We start from the raw sequence: 18,049 nt of genomic DNA on the forward strand, positions 1-18,049 counted from the left end.
TGTAAATTTAAGATTTTGTCTGATATTTGCAGGGTTTTTTTTATATATGTGAAAATAAAAAGCCAAAATACTTCCAGGACTGGCTGTACTTGGTCTCAATTCACAATGGTGCAGTGAGAAACTAAATTAGGGGTGGTGACATTCCCTAGGTGTGGATTGTACACTTGGACTGTCCAATGCATGACTTCAGCGCATGTGCTTTCACCTCCTCCTCTCTTCACCCCTCATTCATCTACTGAATTTATAATATATGCCTGCAACTGGGTCAGGCGCTACTACTGCATTCCCACTTAGGGTACGTCTTCACTACCCGCCGTATCTGCGGGTAGCAATCCATTTATCCCGGATCGATATATCACGTCTCGTTAAGACGCGATATATCGATCCCCGAACGCGCTCACCGTCGACTCCGGAACTCCACCAGAGCGAGCAGCGGTAGCGCAGTCGACGGGGGAGCCGCGGCCGTCGATCCCGCGCCGTGTGGACCCCAGGTAATTCGATCTAAGATACTTCGACTTCAGCTACGCTATTCGCGTAGCTGAAGTTGCGTATCTTAGATCGATCCCCCCCCAATGTAGACCAGCCCTTCGACACAAGAACTGGGGCTCTCGTTTGTTGGACTGAATTTGGTTTATATCCACCTCACACAGGGGTGGGCAAACTTTTTGGCCCGAGGGCCACATCTGGATATGGAAATTGTATGACGGGCCATCAATGCTCATGAAATTGGGGGTTGGGGTGCGGGAGGGGGTGAGGGCTCCGACTGGGGGTGGGGCTAGAAATGAGTTCAGGGTGTGGGAGGGGGCTCCGGGCTGGGGTGCAGGGGGGGAGTGAGGGCTCTGGCTGGGAGTGCAGACTCTGGGGTGGGGCTGGGGATGAGGGGTTTGGGGTGCAGGAGGGTGCTCTGGATTGAGACCAAGGGGTTCGGGGGGGGAGGGGGATCAGGGTGGGGCAAGGGATTGGGGTGCAGAAGGTGGCCAGGGGAGAAGGCTCCAGCTGGCACTTACCTCAAGCAGCTCCCAGAAGCAGTGGCATGTCCCCCCTCTGGCTCCAGGCCAACGGGAGCTGCAGAGCCAGCGCTTGGGGCGGGGGCAGTGTGCGGAGCCCCCAGGCTGCCCCTACGCGTAGGAGCTGGAAGGGGGACATGCCCGCCATGCCACTGCTTCCAGGAGCCGTGCGGAGCGGGGCAAGCCCCCGACCTTGCTCCCCGGCAGGAGTTCGAAGGCTGGATTAAAAGGTCTGACAGGCCAGATGTGGCCATTGGGCCGTAGTTTGCCCACCCCGACTTAACTCTCTAGTTGTGCTGCTGCTATAGAGGAAGCAGACAAGTGTTTCAGGAAAGATCTATCGACAGTCATCTCTCATAAGAGGTCAAGAGTCCGTCACGTCCCCTTCCCCCCCCAACTCAAGAGAGGAATTTCTCATTTGTCTCTTATAAGAATGAGGTCTCTCAGGTACCAGTTTGCATTGCCTAAGAAGCACATGCTTTCCTAGAATCCCAGCAGCTGGCGACAGGCCCTTTTTCCTATATTTCCCACCTTTGCTCAGAAGAGGCAGTGTTAACAACCCATGTGTTAGCAGGAGACCAAAGTTCTGTGAATGAGGAGCAATCCTCACTCAGTAGGGCTGTGCAGTTTAAGACAAACTTGCAGCGTCTCAAGGCTTGTCTATGCTAGAGTTTTGCTGCTTTAACTACACTGGTATGACTGACGCTGAAAAAACCCCTAGCGTGGATGCAGCTATACTGGTATAAGTGTTTATACCATTCTCCAGTTCAGGAAGCAAAATACACCATATACAGACGCTCCCCGACTTACACAAGCGTTCCGTTCCGGGTTTGCGTAACCCGGGGAGCTTCTGTACCAGTATAACTTCATCCACACTAGGGTTTGTACTGGTATAACTATGCCAGTGGGGGGAAAATCCACCTGTAACAGACACAGTTATACTGGTATATCTTTTCTAGTGTACACCAGGCCTTAGCTGTCCACCCTAATAAAACCAGTTTGTATTAGGATGTACCAAATAACCTTTAAAAGGTCTCAGGTACCTTTTATCAGTTCCTTTGGTTGGTAAGAACACCCAGTCAGTAGTTTTCAGCTTTTAATGTGCATCCCTGTTACATAGAACATGCTTGTGATGGTTTCAAGAGCAGTACTTTCCATGAATCACATTAAGACCACCTCACTGATATGCTACAACAAAGGAAATTTATTTAAAAATAAAACTTTGTTTTGTTTTGTATTTTTTTTTTTTTAAACTGACACAGGTGCATGAAATTCAAAACAAAAAAGCTCTTTAGTGGGCTGCATACAAGAATGAAAAAAATTAATAAATAACATTAGTATAACTTCTAAACATTAACAATGTATTTGCAAAACAAAATGAGGACTTTAAATCAAATGAACCTTAAAGCTCAGCTACTTTCTGTAAGAATATTTACCTTCTGTTTTTCTTATTCTTTACAGGTCTGAAAGGATTAAATACTGCGAATATAAATTTGTTTTATATTAATGACACTATTATACTTCTTAAAATATTTTGTGAAAATCTCAACATTTTAACACTGATATTATATAAATTGGTATTCATTATTCAAGAGAAATAAAGCTACTCTTCCTCCCCCACCATGAATTTAAAAAAAAGATTTATATTAGGAATTTAAAAAAAAATAATGTTCTTGTTTCCTGCTCTGATTTTAAACTGGGGCACATTAAAAACAAGCCACAGGAATTGCATTTGTGTCCTTAGTCAGCTAAAATGCACATGTACAGCAATTACTCTGCCCCTAGATTAGCTGGAAAGATGTCCAGGGTCTTAGTGCATAAAGCCATGTGCTGTTCCCCAAACCTATCCAGCTGCCCTGGGATTTGGGTAGCAGTTAGGGACACCTGGGGAAAGCTGTGTTTACAAAGAAAGCAAAAGCCACTGCAAACCAGCAGAGGCACTAACTGCTTAATGCTTAAATCTGCAGCACCTGCAGAGAGGAACAAGACAAGTGCAGGTCAGCAGGGCGATTTCTCCAGCTAGAGCATGGCTGTTACCGCCCTCCTGTGGGAATTGGTTGTCTTGTAGATTCCCATACAATTGGGAGGGAGTGGCTGGAAACTCGGAATGGGGGACACACATCTGCAGCCACAGCTACCTGCCGATTGTCACTTGGTGAAACTCCTCTCTCACTGCACTGTATTTTGCTTGCTTTGTTTCCTGGGGTGAGAGGTGGGGGACAAACAGCATTTTTATGACCAGAACTCTGATTGGTTTTGTTAAAAGCAAAAAGAATCCTGCATTACAATTCTACTGTCTTCACACCAAGCTTATTACAGCACCAATCCAGACAAGTCACTGTTAGTAACAGGGATAAGGTAAGAAACTTCCACAGTTGAAATGCTACAAAACACAGGGTCATCTTTGAAGCAACTCTTGCCCATCTCTCTCTCCCTTCTCCCGCCCACCCCCCCTTCCGTCCCCTTCAAAGCAGTTGCACTCACAGGCATCTGTAAAGCTAGTCTAGTTGAGGCTCTACGTTTTCACAAGAGGGTACTCGGATCCAGCCTGGAGATGCAGCATTCCCTTAAGAAAGGCACTAGACATTTGGCTTTTTTTTCCCCCCCCCCATTTCTTTCTTTTAAAGTAAAATAAGAAGTTGAGCTTTTGGAATAAAGACACAGGGGTGGGATGGGGCAATCATAAGGTTACCTCTGCAAAAGAAAAGCAGCAAGGAAAATACACCACAAGGTGCTTGACTTTACTCCACAGAGAAGAACCTCAGGAAGCGCCGTTGGCTTGGCTATGCTTCGGCAACACTCGCAGACGGTAACAAACATTCACGTGTTCAAGGAGAAAAAGCCACTTAAGTTTCTCAGATAAGTTTAAGACAAACAGTGGGCACATGCATAAAAACAATGTCAGAGATCCACACCACAAGGATTGCCTTCAAATCTCTAATCCTGGAATGATGTCCACAGGCAACGAACCTCCCCTGAAAAGAGGTCTGTCAAAGCTTTGCTAGGCATGATCTAATTAGCAACAGGACAAGCCTGTGAAAATGGACTGTCCACAAGGAATAGGACACTGCTAGTTTGAACAACATGCGCTCTGCACGGCAGGACAAGAAGTTAAGGCTTTTTAGCTGGTTAAATTTAACTGCTCTGCAACAACGGCAGAAACACTACCACCCTGTTGAAAATACAGCCACCGTGCACACTGAAACATCCAGGCTGACCTGGCAGAGAAAGTTATAAGCGAAGTGGCTGCAAAACCAACGTGTTAGTGGCAGCTTTGGAGACAGATACCAAGAAGGGGTAGAAAAGAGTAGTCTTCACACCAGAAGGGTCGCTATTTGCTTCTGAAGCACATTTTGAACAAGCACAGACCAGGAAATGATTCGGATACTCCAGAAATTGCTTGGTCAGGATCAAAACTACCACTGTGTCATGCAGATGTAATAAGAGAATAGAGCTGCCCTTGTACCAACCTCAGCTGTTCCTGCACTAGACCTGCTTTTCAACAAGGTCGGAAAGACATGCTGACCAGAGCCTGCTATGTATTATTGTCACAGCATTTCACACAAAAAACAAGACAGGACATGTTAGTTGCTGTCTGTCACGTGCATAGGCAGAGGAACAGGAGAAAAGGTATATTCCATGGAGGGCAGACCATCACCCTTCTCTCTACAGCTCAAAACTTCACTAGGGCTGGACTCTGCCCTCAGCGATGCACATGAAACTCACGCTGAAGTCACACGACTTGACTTTGCACTATTACAGTGAACAGTCAGCATCTCCCACAGCTCGCACCAACACAAACCACAGCATCAGGCTGTGTTTGCAAATTATACCTCTGGCAATGAAACAGAAGCAATACTGATGGGCAGTGACTGTACCGCCCAGAGAGTTGCTCTCCCTAGCATTCCAGACAATATTTTCTTTACCAAAGAAGGGAGGAAAGAGGACAGTCCATGCGTTTATGTCACCTGGATCCCACTGCACTTACAACGATACGGCTATAGATTCAGAGAGAATCATTATGTTCCACATAAAATGAGAATCTAGTACTTTGTTCCCTTCTGTAACATTTGCTATTACTCTTGGTAAATTCCCTCGGTCAATTTCGGGGTGCTGATCTGATTACCAGATTCCGTCCAAGGGATGAACTACATCAAACAGTCTCGCACCCCCCTATAGATATTTCAAGCCATAAATATTCATTTAGTCACGTCTGCTGTTCATTCATACTACTGACATTCAACAGCGAGCCATATAATTGCAGGCACAATCTGAAAAATTAATGTGCACTGAATACATGCGCATTTTGTCCATTTGTCAGACTATGGTCTCTGTATCTCTATTTGATTTAATTCCTCTCTGACGGAATCAGTCACTTTGTGAACACCAAAGAGACACAAATTGAAAGGGATTGACTAAGCAGGATACTAGCAAGTCAGGTTTTTCCAAAATAATAGTTGAACACCAACTTTTAAAGTCCAGTTTGACTGTTTCATAACTACACAATTTCCTCTGATCTCCTGTCTGACACAAGCTCTGACAATTCCCTGGTGTAAGAAAGGGAAAGCAAGCCCCATATTATTGTGGCAGACAGCCTCAGAGAATTTTGTTGCATTTTTACTACAAAGCAGACATGATACTGATGAGATACATCGGTCGCACCTACCTACTCCACAAAAACCTGGCACACAGGTGAGTGGCTCCCACAAGCGCTCTCTAAAGGAGAGGATGGAATGTGTGTGAAGGCCACTAGTGTGCTATAGCCGCCATGCAATTTAGATAAATAAATCATCATATTTACCAGATGCAACATTCCTATAGAAAGAGTGCATGGGAGTATCCAGGGGTAGCTGCTCAAGTCCAGCACAGCTGTAAGCAAGTTGAAGCACAGAATGCTCTGGGCTAAAAGGAGAAGCAGCAGCCAGTTCTCCATGCCTACCCTCTCCAAAAGATGCCCCCCCCCCCCCCCCCAAAGTTCAACCTATCTAACTCCCTGGAATCCAGTGCCGGCAATGCGATACATGGTGAGAGAAATCCATCTCCCAGCACTAAGGCGTTAAAAATACCTGACTGCTGCCAGTCACACTTGCATCCCGGCTAAAGGGGAGGACTTAAATTGTGAGCAATCATTATGGGTACAGGAGAAATGCCACAGTAAACGGAAGCAATCTAATCCTTTCTTCCTAGATCTCCTATGTATTCCCAGCAGAGGGCCACCTATAGACTGCTCTAAAAAGCCTGAGCCAAAACATACAGCAGTGAACAAGTCCCAATCTAGTACCATGAACCACAGGACACACCACATCAACCTGGAGACATTTTCAGAGCATTCAGTTAGAATTCACAGCACAAAACACTCCCCCACCGCCAGAGCTTCAGCTCTGGAATCACTTGTCATGATACCGATTTCGACCAATGCCCTTTGAAACAAATCTGTACTCCCAAACAAGAGGCGGGGGTGAAGGACTCCAAAACGATGCCAAGACACACGCTGTATACACATCTATCCGCTCGGTTTCATTCCATTGCTTTGAAATCTGGAACCACAGAAACCTGATAACTGATTCTCTTAAGAGGCAGGGCTGAATTCAGCACAAAGTCTCTCAAGGAACCCCTTCCTCCTTGCGGTTGCAGCTGGGCTGTGGGCTGCCCAGGCAGTTGGTCCACTGAAGTTGTAGGCAGGGAGGTGATGTGCTATGTGGCCACGTGTGCAGGGGAGGAAATGGAGACAAATTCCCGGAGAATATTCTTGGCCATTTCAATATTGTTATGTGCAATGACCAGTGCTTTCTGAATGTCCTGATAGGAGTATCCCTGGCTCATAAGGTTCTCAATCTCACTGGAGAGCTGGGGCGATGTGCTGGTGCCACCGCCAGCGCCACCCTGCTGACAACTCCCGGCTTTCCGTTCAGAGTTTATCCTCCGCGGTAAGGGCTTCGGCGGCCTTTCTGGAACTTGAGAGCCATCGGAAGAACCTAGAGGGAGAAACAACTGTGTTATTTTGGAAGACAACAAGTGCTTGTTGCATTAACAGGCAGCTTTAGAACACTGTTGTAGCACTGGACCACAAGCCACTTTTCTCAGCCAGCCTGTCCTTTCAACTTCAGTTTATCTCATCTCCTCTTCCCTGATGCACAAAAATGGTTACAGAGGTTTAATAAATAATGAGTAAACCCTACTGGTTTTGCTTATAGAAACAAGATCAAGCAAATGGGAGCTGTTTGGGTAAGTCTGTGTGAGCAAACCTCAGATATCAAAATGAGAGTGAGAGAGGTCTGGAAAAACAATGCATATGCTAGGGTTACCATATTTAAACTTTCAAAAAAGAGGACAGTCCGGGGGCGGGGGGGTGTAGCCCCGCCCCCTAGCCACTCCCTCCCAATTCCCGCCCCCCTGACTGCCCCCCACAGAACCCCCAACCCATCCAATCCTCCCTGCTCCTTGTCCCCTGATCGCCCCTTCCCGGGACCCCTGCCCCTAATCACCCCCCGGGACCCCACCCCTTATCTAAGCCTCCCTTATCTTTGTCCCCAACTGCCCCCTCCTGAGACCCCCCCACCCTACCTGTCCCCTGACTGTTCTGACTCCTATCCACACCCCTGCCCCCGCCAGATCCCCGGGACTCCCACGCCTATCCAACCGCTGCCTGTTCCCTGACTGCCCCCCCCCCCGAACCTCCAACCCATCTAACCCTCCCTGTCCCCTGACTGCCCCAATCCCTCTCCACACCCCTGCCCCCTGACAGGCCACCCACAGAACCCCCACCCCATCCAACCCTCCCCTGCTCCCTGTCCCCTGACTGCCCCAATCCCTCTCCACACCCCTGCCCCCTGACAGGTCCCCCCAGAACCCCTGACCCATCCAACCCTCCCCTGCTCCCTGTCCCCTGACTGCCCCAATCCCTCTTCACACCCCTGCCCCCTGACAGGTCCCCCCAGAACCCCCACCCCATCCAACCCTCCTGCTCCCTGTTTCTTGACTCGCCCCCAGCGCGGGGGAGGGAGCGGGGCTGGCCAATCAGGGCCGGCTGCCATGGGTGTAGAGGCACAAACAGCTCCTGCTCCCGTTTTGCTACCAGCGTGCTGAAGCTGCAGGGGAGGGAGGTGGAAGCGGGGGAGGGGCTTTTGCTGCCGGAGTGGCCCCAAGTGAGCGGCTCAATCCGGCGCGGCTGCCCTGTCAGCCGCTTTTTGGTCTTTAAATAGCCGTCCGGGGGGGAAATCCCGGACATTTTTAGCTTTTTACAAATTCCCCCCGGACGGCTATTTAAAGACCCAAAAGCCGGACATGTCCGGGGAAACCCGGACGGATGGTAACCCTACATATGCAAAAGATTTCACCAAACATCCCAATGTGTTTCTAAGGCTTGGGAAAAACCCCTGTTTAACCACTCACATATTACCTAATTTATCAGGCACCGCTCTTTTCTACTGAGACCTGGCCATTCTGGTCTCAGGGCCAGATCTGCTCTTGCTTTTGCACTTCACCACCACATCCTCTGCTCCCTCTGCAATAGGTCCAGTGGAAGGGTACCCTACCTAGGAACAGTAACCCTGCTATAGCAGATCAACAAACTCAGCCTCTTCAGCCTATCCTCACAATGAATTATTCCAGCGTCTACCTTCCCAAAGGCCACATGTTGTATCCTCTTGTGAAAAGGTAACAAAAACACCAGTCACTGATTTGCCAGTGGAAATCTGCCCAGTGTCTAGGAACACGACCCCTCCAGATATCACTGTTTGCTATCCCAGGTTCCCTACAGTTGTCTTCTCATTTTAACCTTTGACAGCTGTAGAAAACATTTTGTCCTACTTTTCAAATCACTGGAAACTTTTCAACATGAATGTTGAACATCTTAAGAAAGTTTGATCTGCCTTTCAGGGTAACCCCTCAGGTGCCTGAAGATGGCATTTTCCAAGAGGATGAACGTCTGCAAAGTGTACAAGACCTTAGAGTAAGAACTCCCAAACAATCTAGTTTTAAGAAGCCAGCCCTGCAGCACTGGTGTCAGGAAGGAAGCAGTCACCATGGTGCAGGCTCTCTGGAAAACGTATCAAAAGCACAACAGGCAACAAATTCACTGAAGCTGCCTCATCCACCAACATGCAGTTCAACTTGCTCATCTTCCAGGAAAAACAAGCAGCTTAAAAATAACCAAAAAGCCTTTCCTACAATTGTAAACAGGAACTCCCTCCACAATTTGCCTTAGAAATAGGTAGTTCACCATAAGCTGGATCATGTTTCAGAGACAGCAGGTCACGCTGAAACAGTAGCCATGGGTATGTAGCCTTGTTACAAGTGTAAAGGAAGCTACGTTCTATGGTACAGGACATCGAGCACAGCCATTGCCATAATGGTCCATCCCACCTAGTAGCCAGCCTCTGACAAGAGCCAATACCCCATGATACAGACAGCAACGAAAACTCCCAAAATCATAATACTTAGCCCTCCTAAAGCACTTTTCATCTGTAGATCTCAAGGCACTTTACAAAGGAAGGACAGTGCCATTATCTCCACTTTACAGATGGGGAAACTGAGGCAGAGACAGGCAGTCCCTTAACCCCATGGCTACACAGTGAGTCAGTGGCACAGTTGGAAACAGAAAGATGGCAGATTCTGCTCCTCTTTTATCCCACCCATGGTGTTCTATGAACACTGTGGAGTAATGAGAGGAGGTGCAGGGAAGGGCATGTGTGGCAAACCTATGAAAGTCCCGCTGCTTTTCCCAGGGCTGGAGGAGAGCATCCTGAGGGAGTGGGAGCTGGAAGTCTGCAGAGCAGCTCAGGGAAAAGTTCTTGGAGGCTCTGCAGGAAGGAAAGCTGGAATCGGAGACTTCCAGGCAAAGACCTGGAAGGCACTGATCAAGGCAAGGAAGACAGCCTCTGGAAGGTGCTGCCTGGAGAATCTGAGAGGAAAGGTACTACTTTGAACTGCTCTTTGCTTAGAGTTTTTGCTAGGTTAGAGGGCTTGGGAGCAGGAAGCACCGTTTCCTACTTCTCCCTCTGAGCCCCTTGCCACATCCTCTTCCCCTGGGAGTAGCCTTTGATTCCTGGGGGGAATCAGGCATGCTGAACTCCTCACTAGAGTAGCCCCACAAGATGCAAGACATCACCCCAAGGTGGTCAGTGCCTCCATCAGAAGTGACTAGATAGTTGCAGAATGAGATAGTTGCAGCTCAAACAGGATTTTTTTTGACAGAGTGAGCCTTGATTTTCTCTTCGCAAGTCTGTGTTAGCCAGGACAGCACTATTCTCTACTGGCTGGAGACAGAAACTACCAGCAAGTCCCTTCTCTCTACAGGGTGGATATCACCAAACAGTTTCAGAACACTAGCTCCATCTGCTGGCAAAGAACTATACCCAAGAGTCTGACCTAGCACAGAAGATCGAAGATTGGTCTTTCTTACTGCCTTTGCCTGCAGAGTTACCAATGTCTTTAGGGGCAATAACATCAGAAAGCTCAGTTTTAAGTCCAGCTAGAGTCTGTGTCTTACTTCCCCTGCCAGTGAGTGCTACAGGTAAACCTAATTTCCACAGAGGAGTATTCTTGATGACCAGGTGAATATGGTGGGTTTTGCCAACTGCTAATCCAAACACCAAATGGAATAAATGGCTAGTGCAGCACATATTAAGATCTAAATCAACAAATTAAGATCTAACCCCTCAGGACTGGAGCACCTCTGTAATACAGAACTGATTCTTCTGTAGCATAAAGGCAATATCGAGTTATTGATGGAGAAGCTTCAAAGATGTGGACCAAAGTATCAGATACCACTATAAAATCAGGAGGTAAGGGTGTTCACCTGTGATGGGATCATAATCCAGAGACATTCGGCTGAAGGCAGACGTGGCATTGGAGATATCAGACAGTGTGCGACGAGCTGTGGCAATTGGTAAAGGTGGTTTGGGGATATCATATCCATCTTCTTCATTCTCAGACTCTTCTGGGCCATTACTGGCATTGGCTGCAGCCATATCCCCCTCATCTAGAAAAATACACACACAATTAGCTCCAAGTGCTAAACAGAGCCTTCTCTTTCTTGAGACAGGCTGTACATTCCATTCACATCAGTCCACATGCCTTCGCAGAGCAGATAGCTACGGGTCTCTTGTTGAAACCCCTAGTCCAGAGGAAGTTCTTTCCAGGAGGCAGTGAGTAAAAAGTATCACAGTGGAAGAGTTGTAAATGCCTACCCCTGCCTCAAGTGGTACATTATTTTTTAAAAACCCATGCGTCTCACACACACACACACACACACTTTTCAGCTTACCTACTTAATTTTAAAAACTTTACACTATGCTTGCGGAGCAATGCAGATGCCTTTAAGATCCCTCCCTCAATATATATACACACTATCTTGAGCATGCTCATTCTTGGCTATTCCCTTCCAAGAAGCAATGGCAAAGTCATTTTGAAGCTGTGTTAATGTGGGGCAGGGGCTGTGAAAAGAGACACGTCTTGCATCAATCCCCAAAAGGGTCAAGATTTGGGTTCACCTTGATCCCCCAATGGCAGAAAATTCCAGTGTCTCGGGACATCAGTGAGAATGCTAGCACGCCAAAAAAATTTGCCCTAGAGACATGCTGTGTGATATCCCCACTAATCACAACTGCCACATAGGCCTTTGCCTACTCCATTGAGAATCAGCGACTTGAAAAGGATCGCACTAGAAAAGGAGTGTGTCAGATACACGCACAGGGAGGAATTTCATAAATTCAGTAAAAACTACCAATAATTATGATGAGAATTAATGGGAACAGCTGGAAACAGAAAGATGACAAGTCTGGGCTGACAATTTCCATCCCAGCTACCTACAGCAACTACCACTTCATACAAAATCTTCATAACAATGATTTCTTTTAAGCAACTGATGAGTGTCTTAAACCCATGTTAGATCAGGTTCTCTTTACTGACATCCCAGTTCGCAGTCTGTAGGCAATGCCAATTGATCACTTACGCATATGACAAACTATTTACCTTGAACAGCAAGTGACACCTCTGCTAAATGATAGCTTAAATGCTATTTAAACTGGGAATCTTATCAATTCACTCCTACCCATTCTCTCTCCTGGGTGCTTTATAACATGCATTCATGCCCACTCACCAGAAGTGTTTGTGGTCTCCAAGTCAGAGGATGTTGCCTGGGACTGAATGTTGTACATAGCTTCATACATACACACATTATTTGGCTGGTCACACTCCAACTCTCTGAATGAAAAGTGGGAAAAAAATGTTCCCTTCAGACATGCAACAGTAGTTTCTTCCTCGCATAAAATCTGCTATTTAGATTCCTCTCAGACGCATGCAGTGATATGAAGCACAGCTCTGCTACCTCTTTCTTTCAGAGAATATTTGCTCTCACACACATTCTGACATTGTCTCCATTGCAACATAACAGATCAAAATTTAACTGGTATAACTGGAAAGTGAGGGAACAAAGCTGTACATGGAATGTCACATTTCTATGTCTGCTGGTGTCAAAGGACCAACAACAAAAATGGCATGGGGGCAGGGGTGAACTGATTCTACTATAAAGGACTCTGAGACCAGAGCAATGTTCACATTTCATTTACCCCACTACTCTAATCTAGTTCTGGTCAATACCAGTGGGAAACAGACAGCAAGTAAACCACGGGAATAAAACCTCAGCCAGAATAAATGAACAAGCCTCCTTAGGCGGGTGGGGTTGTAAACGCAGCAGAGACAACTGTAGTCTCACCGTAAACCATGAGTCATTTCCAAAGGCAGTTTGATCTCTGGTTTTTGTAGGGCAGGACCAGGTGGCACCAGAGGCAGAGAGGATGGTGACATGTATTCAGTATCCTCATCGCTTTCAGACTGTTCCCCGGGTTGCAGTTTTGGCACAGGCAGTGGTCTGCGGGCAGAAGGAAGAGGATCAAGTGCATTTGAAAAACAGTTAATCCAAACAAAAACACCATCAGTTTGAAAAATAGTTAATGCAAATAACAAACAACGGTTAATCCAAACAACAAAATAGCACCCATCAGCTCTCAAGCGCTGAAAGCCAAAGCTTCAAGCAAGGCTTTTCACACTGATTCTGACTGAAGCAACAACCTGGCTTACTGGAATTCTGAACTGTGTAATTGTGAGACCCGACTTGCCGGTGAAATAATTAGCAAAAATCTCATTCAAGGCGCATGGTAACAGTGACATACAGATATCCTAGCCACTGAAGGACCTCACATTTCAACCTCATGCCATATGTACTGCTGTATCTAAGGCACAGGACACTGCACACACTGAGACGGCAACAGTTCTGGGTAATTACCATTCCATCACCACTCGAAATGACCAGTTATAGATCTAATACTAAGGATACTTGCCGAGAGATTTACTTTTCCTTGTTCATATGTTTTTAACAATCCAGAGCTTGAATCCTAAACTCAGGCCATCTATATAATGTCAAATTCTAACCCTGGTACCAAAGAGTACCGAGATGTGACTACAGACCCAGAAGTACATTTCTGCCCTCTCTACAGCAGTCCTGAAACGGATTATCTCTACTACAAGAAAAGAGCCTTCATTTGAAAGTAACACACCTGATCGCTAGAGAGTAGATAGCATTGGCAGATGAAGAGGGTTTTATTTTGGGGTGCTCATAGTCTGAGCCTGTTGGGGGACCACTGTTCAAGTTCTGCAAAGAAAAAACGATAGGTTAGAAATAGCACGACTGTCAGCAGATTCAAACAGACATCAATGTCCCATCACCCGAAGCACCAATTCTCGTCTGAGAAAGGAGAGCTTCTTTGACATTCTGAATCATCCATTTAAAGAAACCTTGCACCTGCAAAAGAATCTGTTGATATCTAAAAAGTACACTGGCTTTCAAACTCTGAAGGAGTTGGAGGAAGCAACAGATAAGGGTTAAAGAATGAAAAAGTAAAATGTTCTGGGAAGCATTTCTTCTTGACTGAAACATACTGCATCACAATGTGTTACAGGTGGTGGTTGGGGTATCAGTCCCCAAACTCAACACAGACTTTGGTACATGTCAATTTTTTTTATATGTATATGTATAAAAACAACAACATGCATTTCCCCCAAACCAGCTCCAAATATAAAAATATCATCACTGGTTTAAAATCCAAAGTCAATAGTGACTGTAAATTGTTGCCAACTGATAGCAACCATTTAAAAGGAGCTGGGATCTTAGTCCAGCTGTCAACGGACAAAGAAACCACATCCCAAAAAAGCCCACCACAACCAGCACTACCTGACCACCTTCCTGGCTGTCTCAAAAGAGAGGCCAAAGGACTGAATGGGCCATAGGGACTGAAGTCTCCTCTCCTACAGACCACTCTGGGCTGGGTGCGATGCATAATCCCAGGGTAATGACATCCCATAGGAGGATTTATTGCTCACAGCTCTTGATCCAGAACAAAAATGACAGCTCAGCTTTATCGTCACTTCAGAGAAGTCTTACACAAGCAGCATTCCGTCTCTCCCACTCACAGGAAGCAGTCCTGCACCACTAGAAAGCAGGATGCCACCACACCCGGTGACTTACCGCTGTGGTGTCTAAGCTGAGCGTACTCCCATGCCTAGGAGCATCAGATCTGGAATCCATCTGAGATGGGAGTGAGAATGGGAGTGAGTGCCGGTTCGTCAACTCTCTTCCTGCCCAAGGGTCACTAGGACTGAGAGCTGCAGACGGCGCTTTTGGAATTGGCCGCAATGGCCAGGGCTCCCCCTGACGGCCGGAGGGTACGGGGGGTAATTTGTCTCTGGAAGGACCGTCTCCTGGTGTACAGGGTAAAGGACGTCTCTGAGGTCGGCTCTCTGCCCCAATGGAATATGGCCTGTCTGGTGGGGGCGGTGGTGGGAGATCTCTGAGCGTTGGAGGTACCGGCAAAGGTTTATCTTTATGGAGGGGACCAGGAGCAGCCTGTAAGACAACATCAGACATGTAAAACCACAGCTTAACAAGCAGGAAGTCCAGCTCACTGCACATACCCCAGTTACGAGGCTTCTTACACGAAATTAACTCTAGGGTAGCTGAAGACATGAAATAACTCCCAGCTATATCCTCCATAGACCTTTAGATACAACATTTAACCATTTATGGCTAGGAATATATACTAAGTCCCAGGTTTGCTTTCTTGCTGCCCACCATGGCACCATACAGGATCTCTACCAGAATTCATACTATTTCATCAGACTTCTTGTACAGATTGAATTCACAAGTTAATTTTTATCAAGCACTGATTAATAAGATTGGTTATTTTCCCACCTGACCTTTCAGCACCAAGCCTCAGCCTCTCCCACCCACTCCAAAAAAACCCAACAACCATCATTACGCCCCACCTAGAAATGCTACCAATACTGTGCTTCCTCCTTCTACTGATCTTTAAGGAAATATGACCATCTCTTCCTTTTAACTCCCTTCCCCTTCCTTAGTTTTCTCTCTGGAAAAAAAAATGCTTGGTGGAAAAACTGGGAAAGGAGGGGAAACTGTAAAGGGAATACAAGAACCAACTTCACACAGCTAGGCTACTAGCTGGAATAAACAGTTCCATAAATGCAGCTCCACGTGGAGTAGTCAGAGGTGTACTGGTTGAAGACTGAGAAGGACAAACTGCTTCCTGGGGGAACTGTGGGCCCTCCTTGGATGGAAGAAAAGAGCTGGTCTGAGATGACTTGCGGAGAGGAAGGAAGAAAAGGTAGAGTCTGAAGAGAGAGTCAGGACAATCCACCACTTTTCCATAGCTCCCCCACACTCAATAAAGGACCTTGGAGGAGGGTGAAAAAGAAGACTTCACCTTGGAAGTGGTCCCAGGGCTGGAAGCTCCAGAAGGGATGGACACACGTTGCTGCAGAAGATCTAGTCGTGGGGGTACTGGGGGAAGCGAGGCTTGTGGAGCCACAGAGAATGGAGAAGGAGGGCGCTCAACCTGGAAAGAGAAAATTAAGCAAATGAACAAGAGTCAACCCGTAGAGAAGCCATCCTATCTAAAGCATCACATCCCTCCTGCCTTCAAGCTCTGCACCTCACGTTACCTTGCTGCAGCTTGTAATGAAATTACTACATTAACACCAAGCATGCAATAAGAGGTCATGTTTGTTTCATAGCACTGCAGCATTTGTCTGGAACAAACCTCATGAATCACCAACAGGCCCAACTCTGGCACTCAGCCACATGAGCACATACCTAAAAACCTCACTCTAAAAGGCTTATAAATTGTTTGGTTGGACCAACTATCTTTAATACTGGTACTGGATTTGCAGTAGGCATATTTTCTTTTCACCACCAGAGGGCATGCTCCATTATATTAACGGCAGCGCATGGTGAGTGAGCATAGTTATATTATAGAGGTGTGCAAGTTGTCCCTTTGCCATGACAGCACTTACAGCAATCATTAGCGTGCACCAGGAGCGGTGTCAAAACCTTCCTTCTTGTCCTTGGAGAACTGTTTCACCACCTGACAAATCAGAACAGTCACTCCTTTTTTCCTTATCTTTATAAAAGAGTTGCTTTATGATACAGGCAAGAACATGGTAACTTTGAACAGCTTGACAGAATTTGTAAGCGTCTGGTGCTGGCACATCTGGAGCACTCGCCTACTGCAAACCACAATGGGAGTCAGGTCATGTCAAGGGAACTGTGTCCTGACCCCAAGAAATGACAAGCTGTACCGCACTCATCTCCAAAACGGTGCCTTGGAACTTCAAATGCTGACTACAAAAGAATTTACAACCGGGATGAATCAAGGTGGATTATCATTAAATCTGAACAGAGGATTCTTTACGAGAAGGCCCTGTTTTATATAAAGTGAAACTAATTATTTAAAAAAAAGATCCGATTGAAAATCTTTTTCCCTAGGCACCAGAACAACTAACTGCTGATAGGGAAGGGGCAACAATGAGCCAACAGAAAAAAAACAAAAGAAACAAACCACTGTGCAGTGATTCATAAAGAATGCCTCACTTGCACACATTTCCCTGGCAGGAAGCAGCATTGATGGAAGGCAATCATCAGACCTTTATTACATAGATTAATCAGACAACATATTCAGAGACAACCGTCCAATTGACTTGCTCAGCAAAACTGACTGCCCTCTACTTAGTTCAGTCATCAGCACCTTGGAAAAACGCCTTCTCTAGCTGGTTGCTTATACTCAAGCCCTGAGGAAAATGACTCAATTTCTGCTGATAAGGCAGATTACAGATGATAAATCAAAAGCAGCATTGCTCAGCATGCAGAGAAGGATTATAAATATGGGTCTTGCATTTCAGTAGATGAACTGAGTTATGTCACTCTGCTAATGGCTTGGACAAAGCCCCAGCTTCCAGGACAACATATACAATATCAGAGATACTGGTATGTAGAACAATATCACCTGACTGAACTGGTAAGATCTGGCTGAACTTACGTTTCAATAGTAGGGCACTTACCATCTCTGTACCAACCACAACCTGGAAATACAGAGGGCAGTTTCCATTCTGGGGCTCAACAATTCCAGTGTGCACAGTCAACGAGCCAAAACCAGCTTACTCTGTGTCTATTGCCACATCCAGCTGTATGTGCCTAATGGGGCCTTTACCTTAGCACCAGCCAATTCTTTCATCATGAAGAGGGAATCATCCGATCGGTCATCTTCATCATCATCATAGTTTGGGGAGGGAGCTCCCTCTGCACACTGCCGCAACAATCCTCCTCCTCCTCTGGGATCAAATGGGTCGACTACAATGGGCTCCGTGCCTTTGATTTCACAACGGCAGAAAGGACAGCCTTGACCTTCCGATTCCTGGTGGAGGAGAGGAAGAAACCTATTAAAACAACCACTGTTATGAAAACAAGTAAAATGGACAGTAACTCATCAGACAAAAGAAGTTTAGTATCATCTTTTCAGCAGGTGTATTTTGGTGGAGGGAAGGAGGGAAACAGGAATTAAGACTGCACAATAAATACAGCATGATCCTTATCATTTGGAGTAAAACAAAAAAAACGGGTTTTTAAAAGGCCCTCCCACACACACCATTCTTAAGGCAAGAAAGTAGTCGCTATGTCACAAACAAGGAGGAAA

The 18,049-nt window shown here is 46.3% G+C and overlaps 1 protein-coding gene across 1 annotated transcript in view; it reads right to left on the minus strand.

The window, feature by feature from the left end:
• Positions 1-5,972: 5,972 nt before the first annotated feature.
• Positions 5,973-18,049, minus strand: part of CBL (Cbl proto-oncogene) — a 50,153-nt gene continuing 38,076 nt past the window's right edge. The window contains exons 9-16 of the mRNA XM_024196639.3: positions 17,567-17,770; positions 15,785-15,916; positions 14,533-14,910; positions 13,565-13,659; positions 12,724-12,879; positions 12,109-12,212; positions 10,807-10,989; positions 5,973-6,982 (exon numbers count right to left, since the gene is read on the minus strand). Coding sequence (XP_024052407.2) covers positions 6,702-6,982; positions 10,807-10,989; positions 12,109-12,212; positions 12,724-12,879; positions 13,565-13,659; positions 14,533-14,910; positions 15,785-15,916; positions 17,567-17,770 — 1,533 coding nt within the window. The 3' untranslated portion in view covers positions 5,973-6,701. The remainder of the gene's footprint in view (positions 6,983-10,806; positions 10,990-12,108; positions 12,213-12,723; positions 12,880-13,564; positions 13,660-14,532; positions 14,911-15,784; positions 15,917-17,566; positions 17,771-18,049) is intronic.

The sequence above is a fragment of the Terrapene carolina genome, unplaced genomic scaffold (genome assembly GCF_002925995.2).
Source record: "Terrapene carolina triunguis isolate 2854851 unplaced genomic scaffold, T_m_triunguis-2.0 Scaffold374, whole genome shotgun sequence".
NCBI classification, from domain to species: Eukaryota; Metazoa; Chordata; order Testudines; family Emydidae; genus Terrapene; species Terrapene triunguis.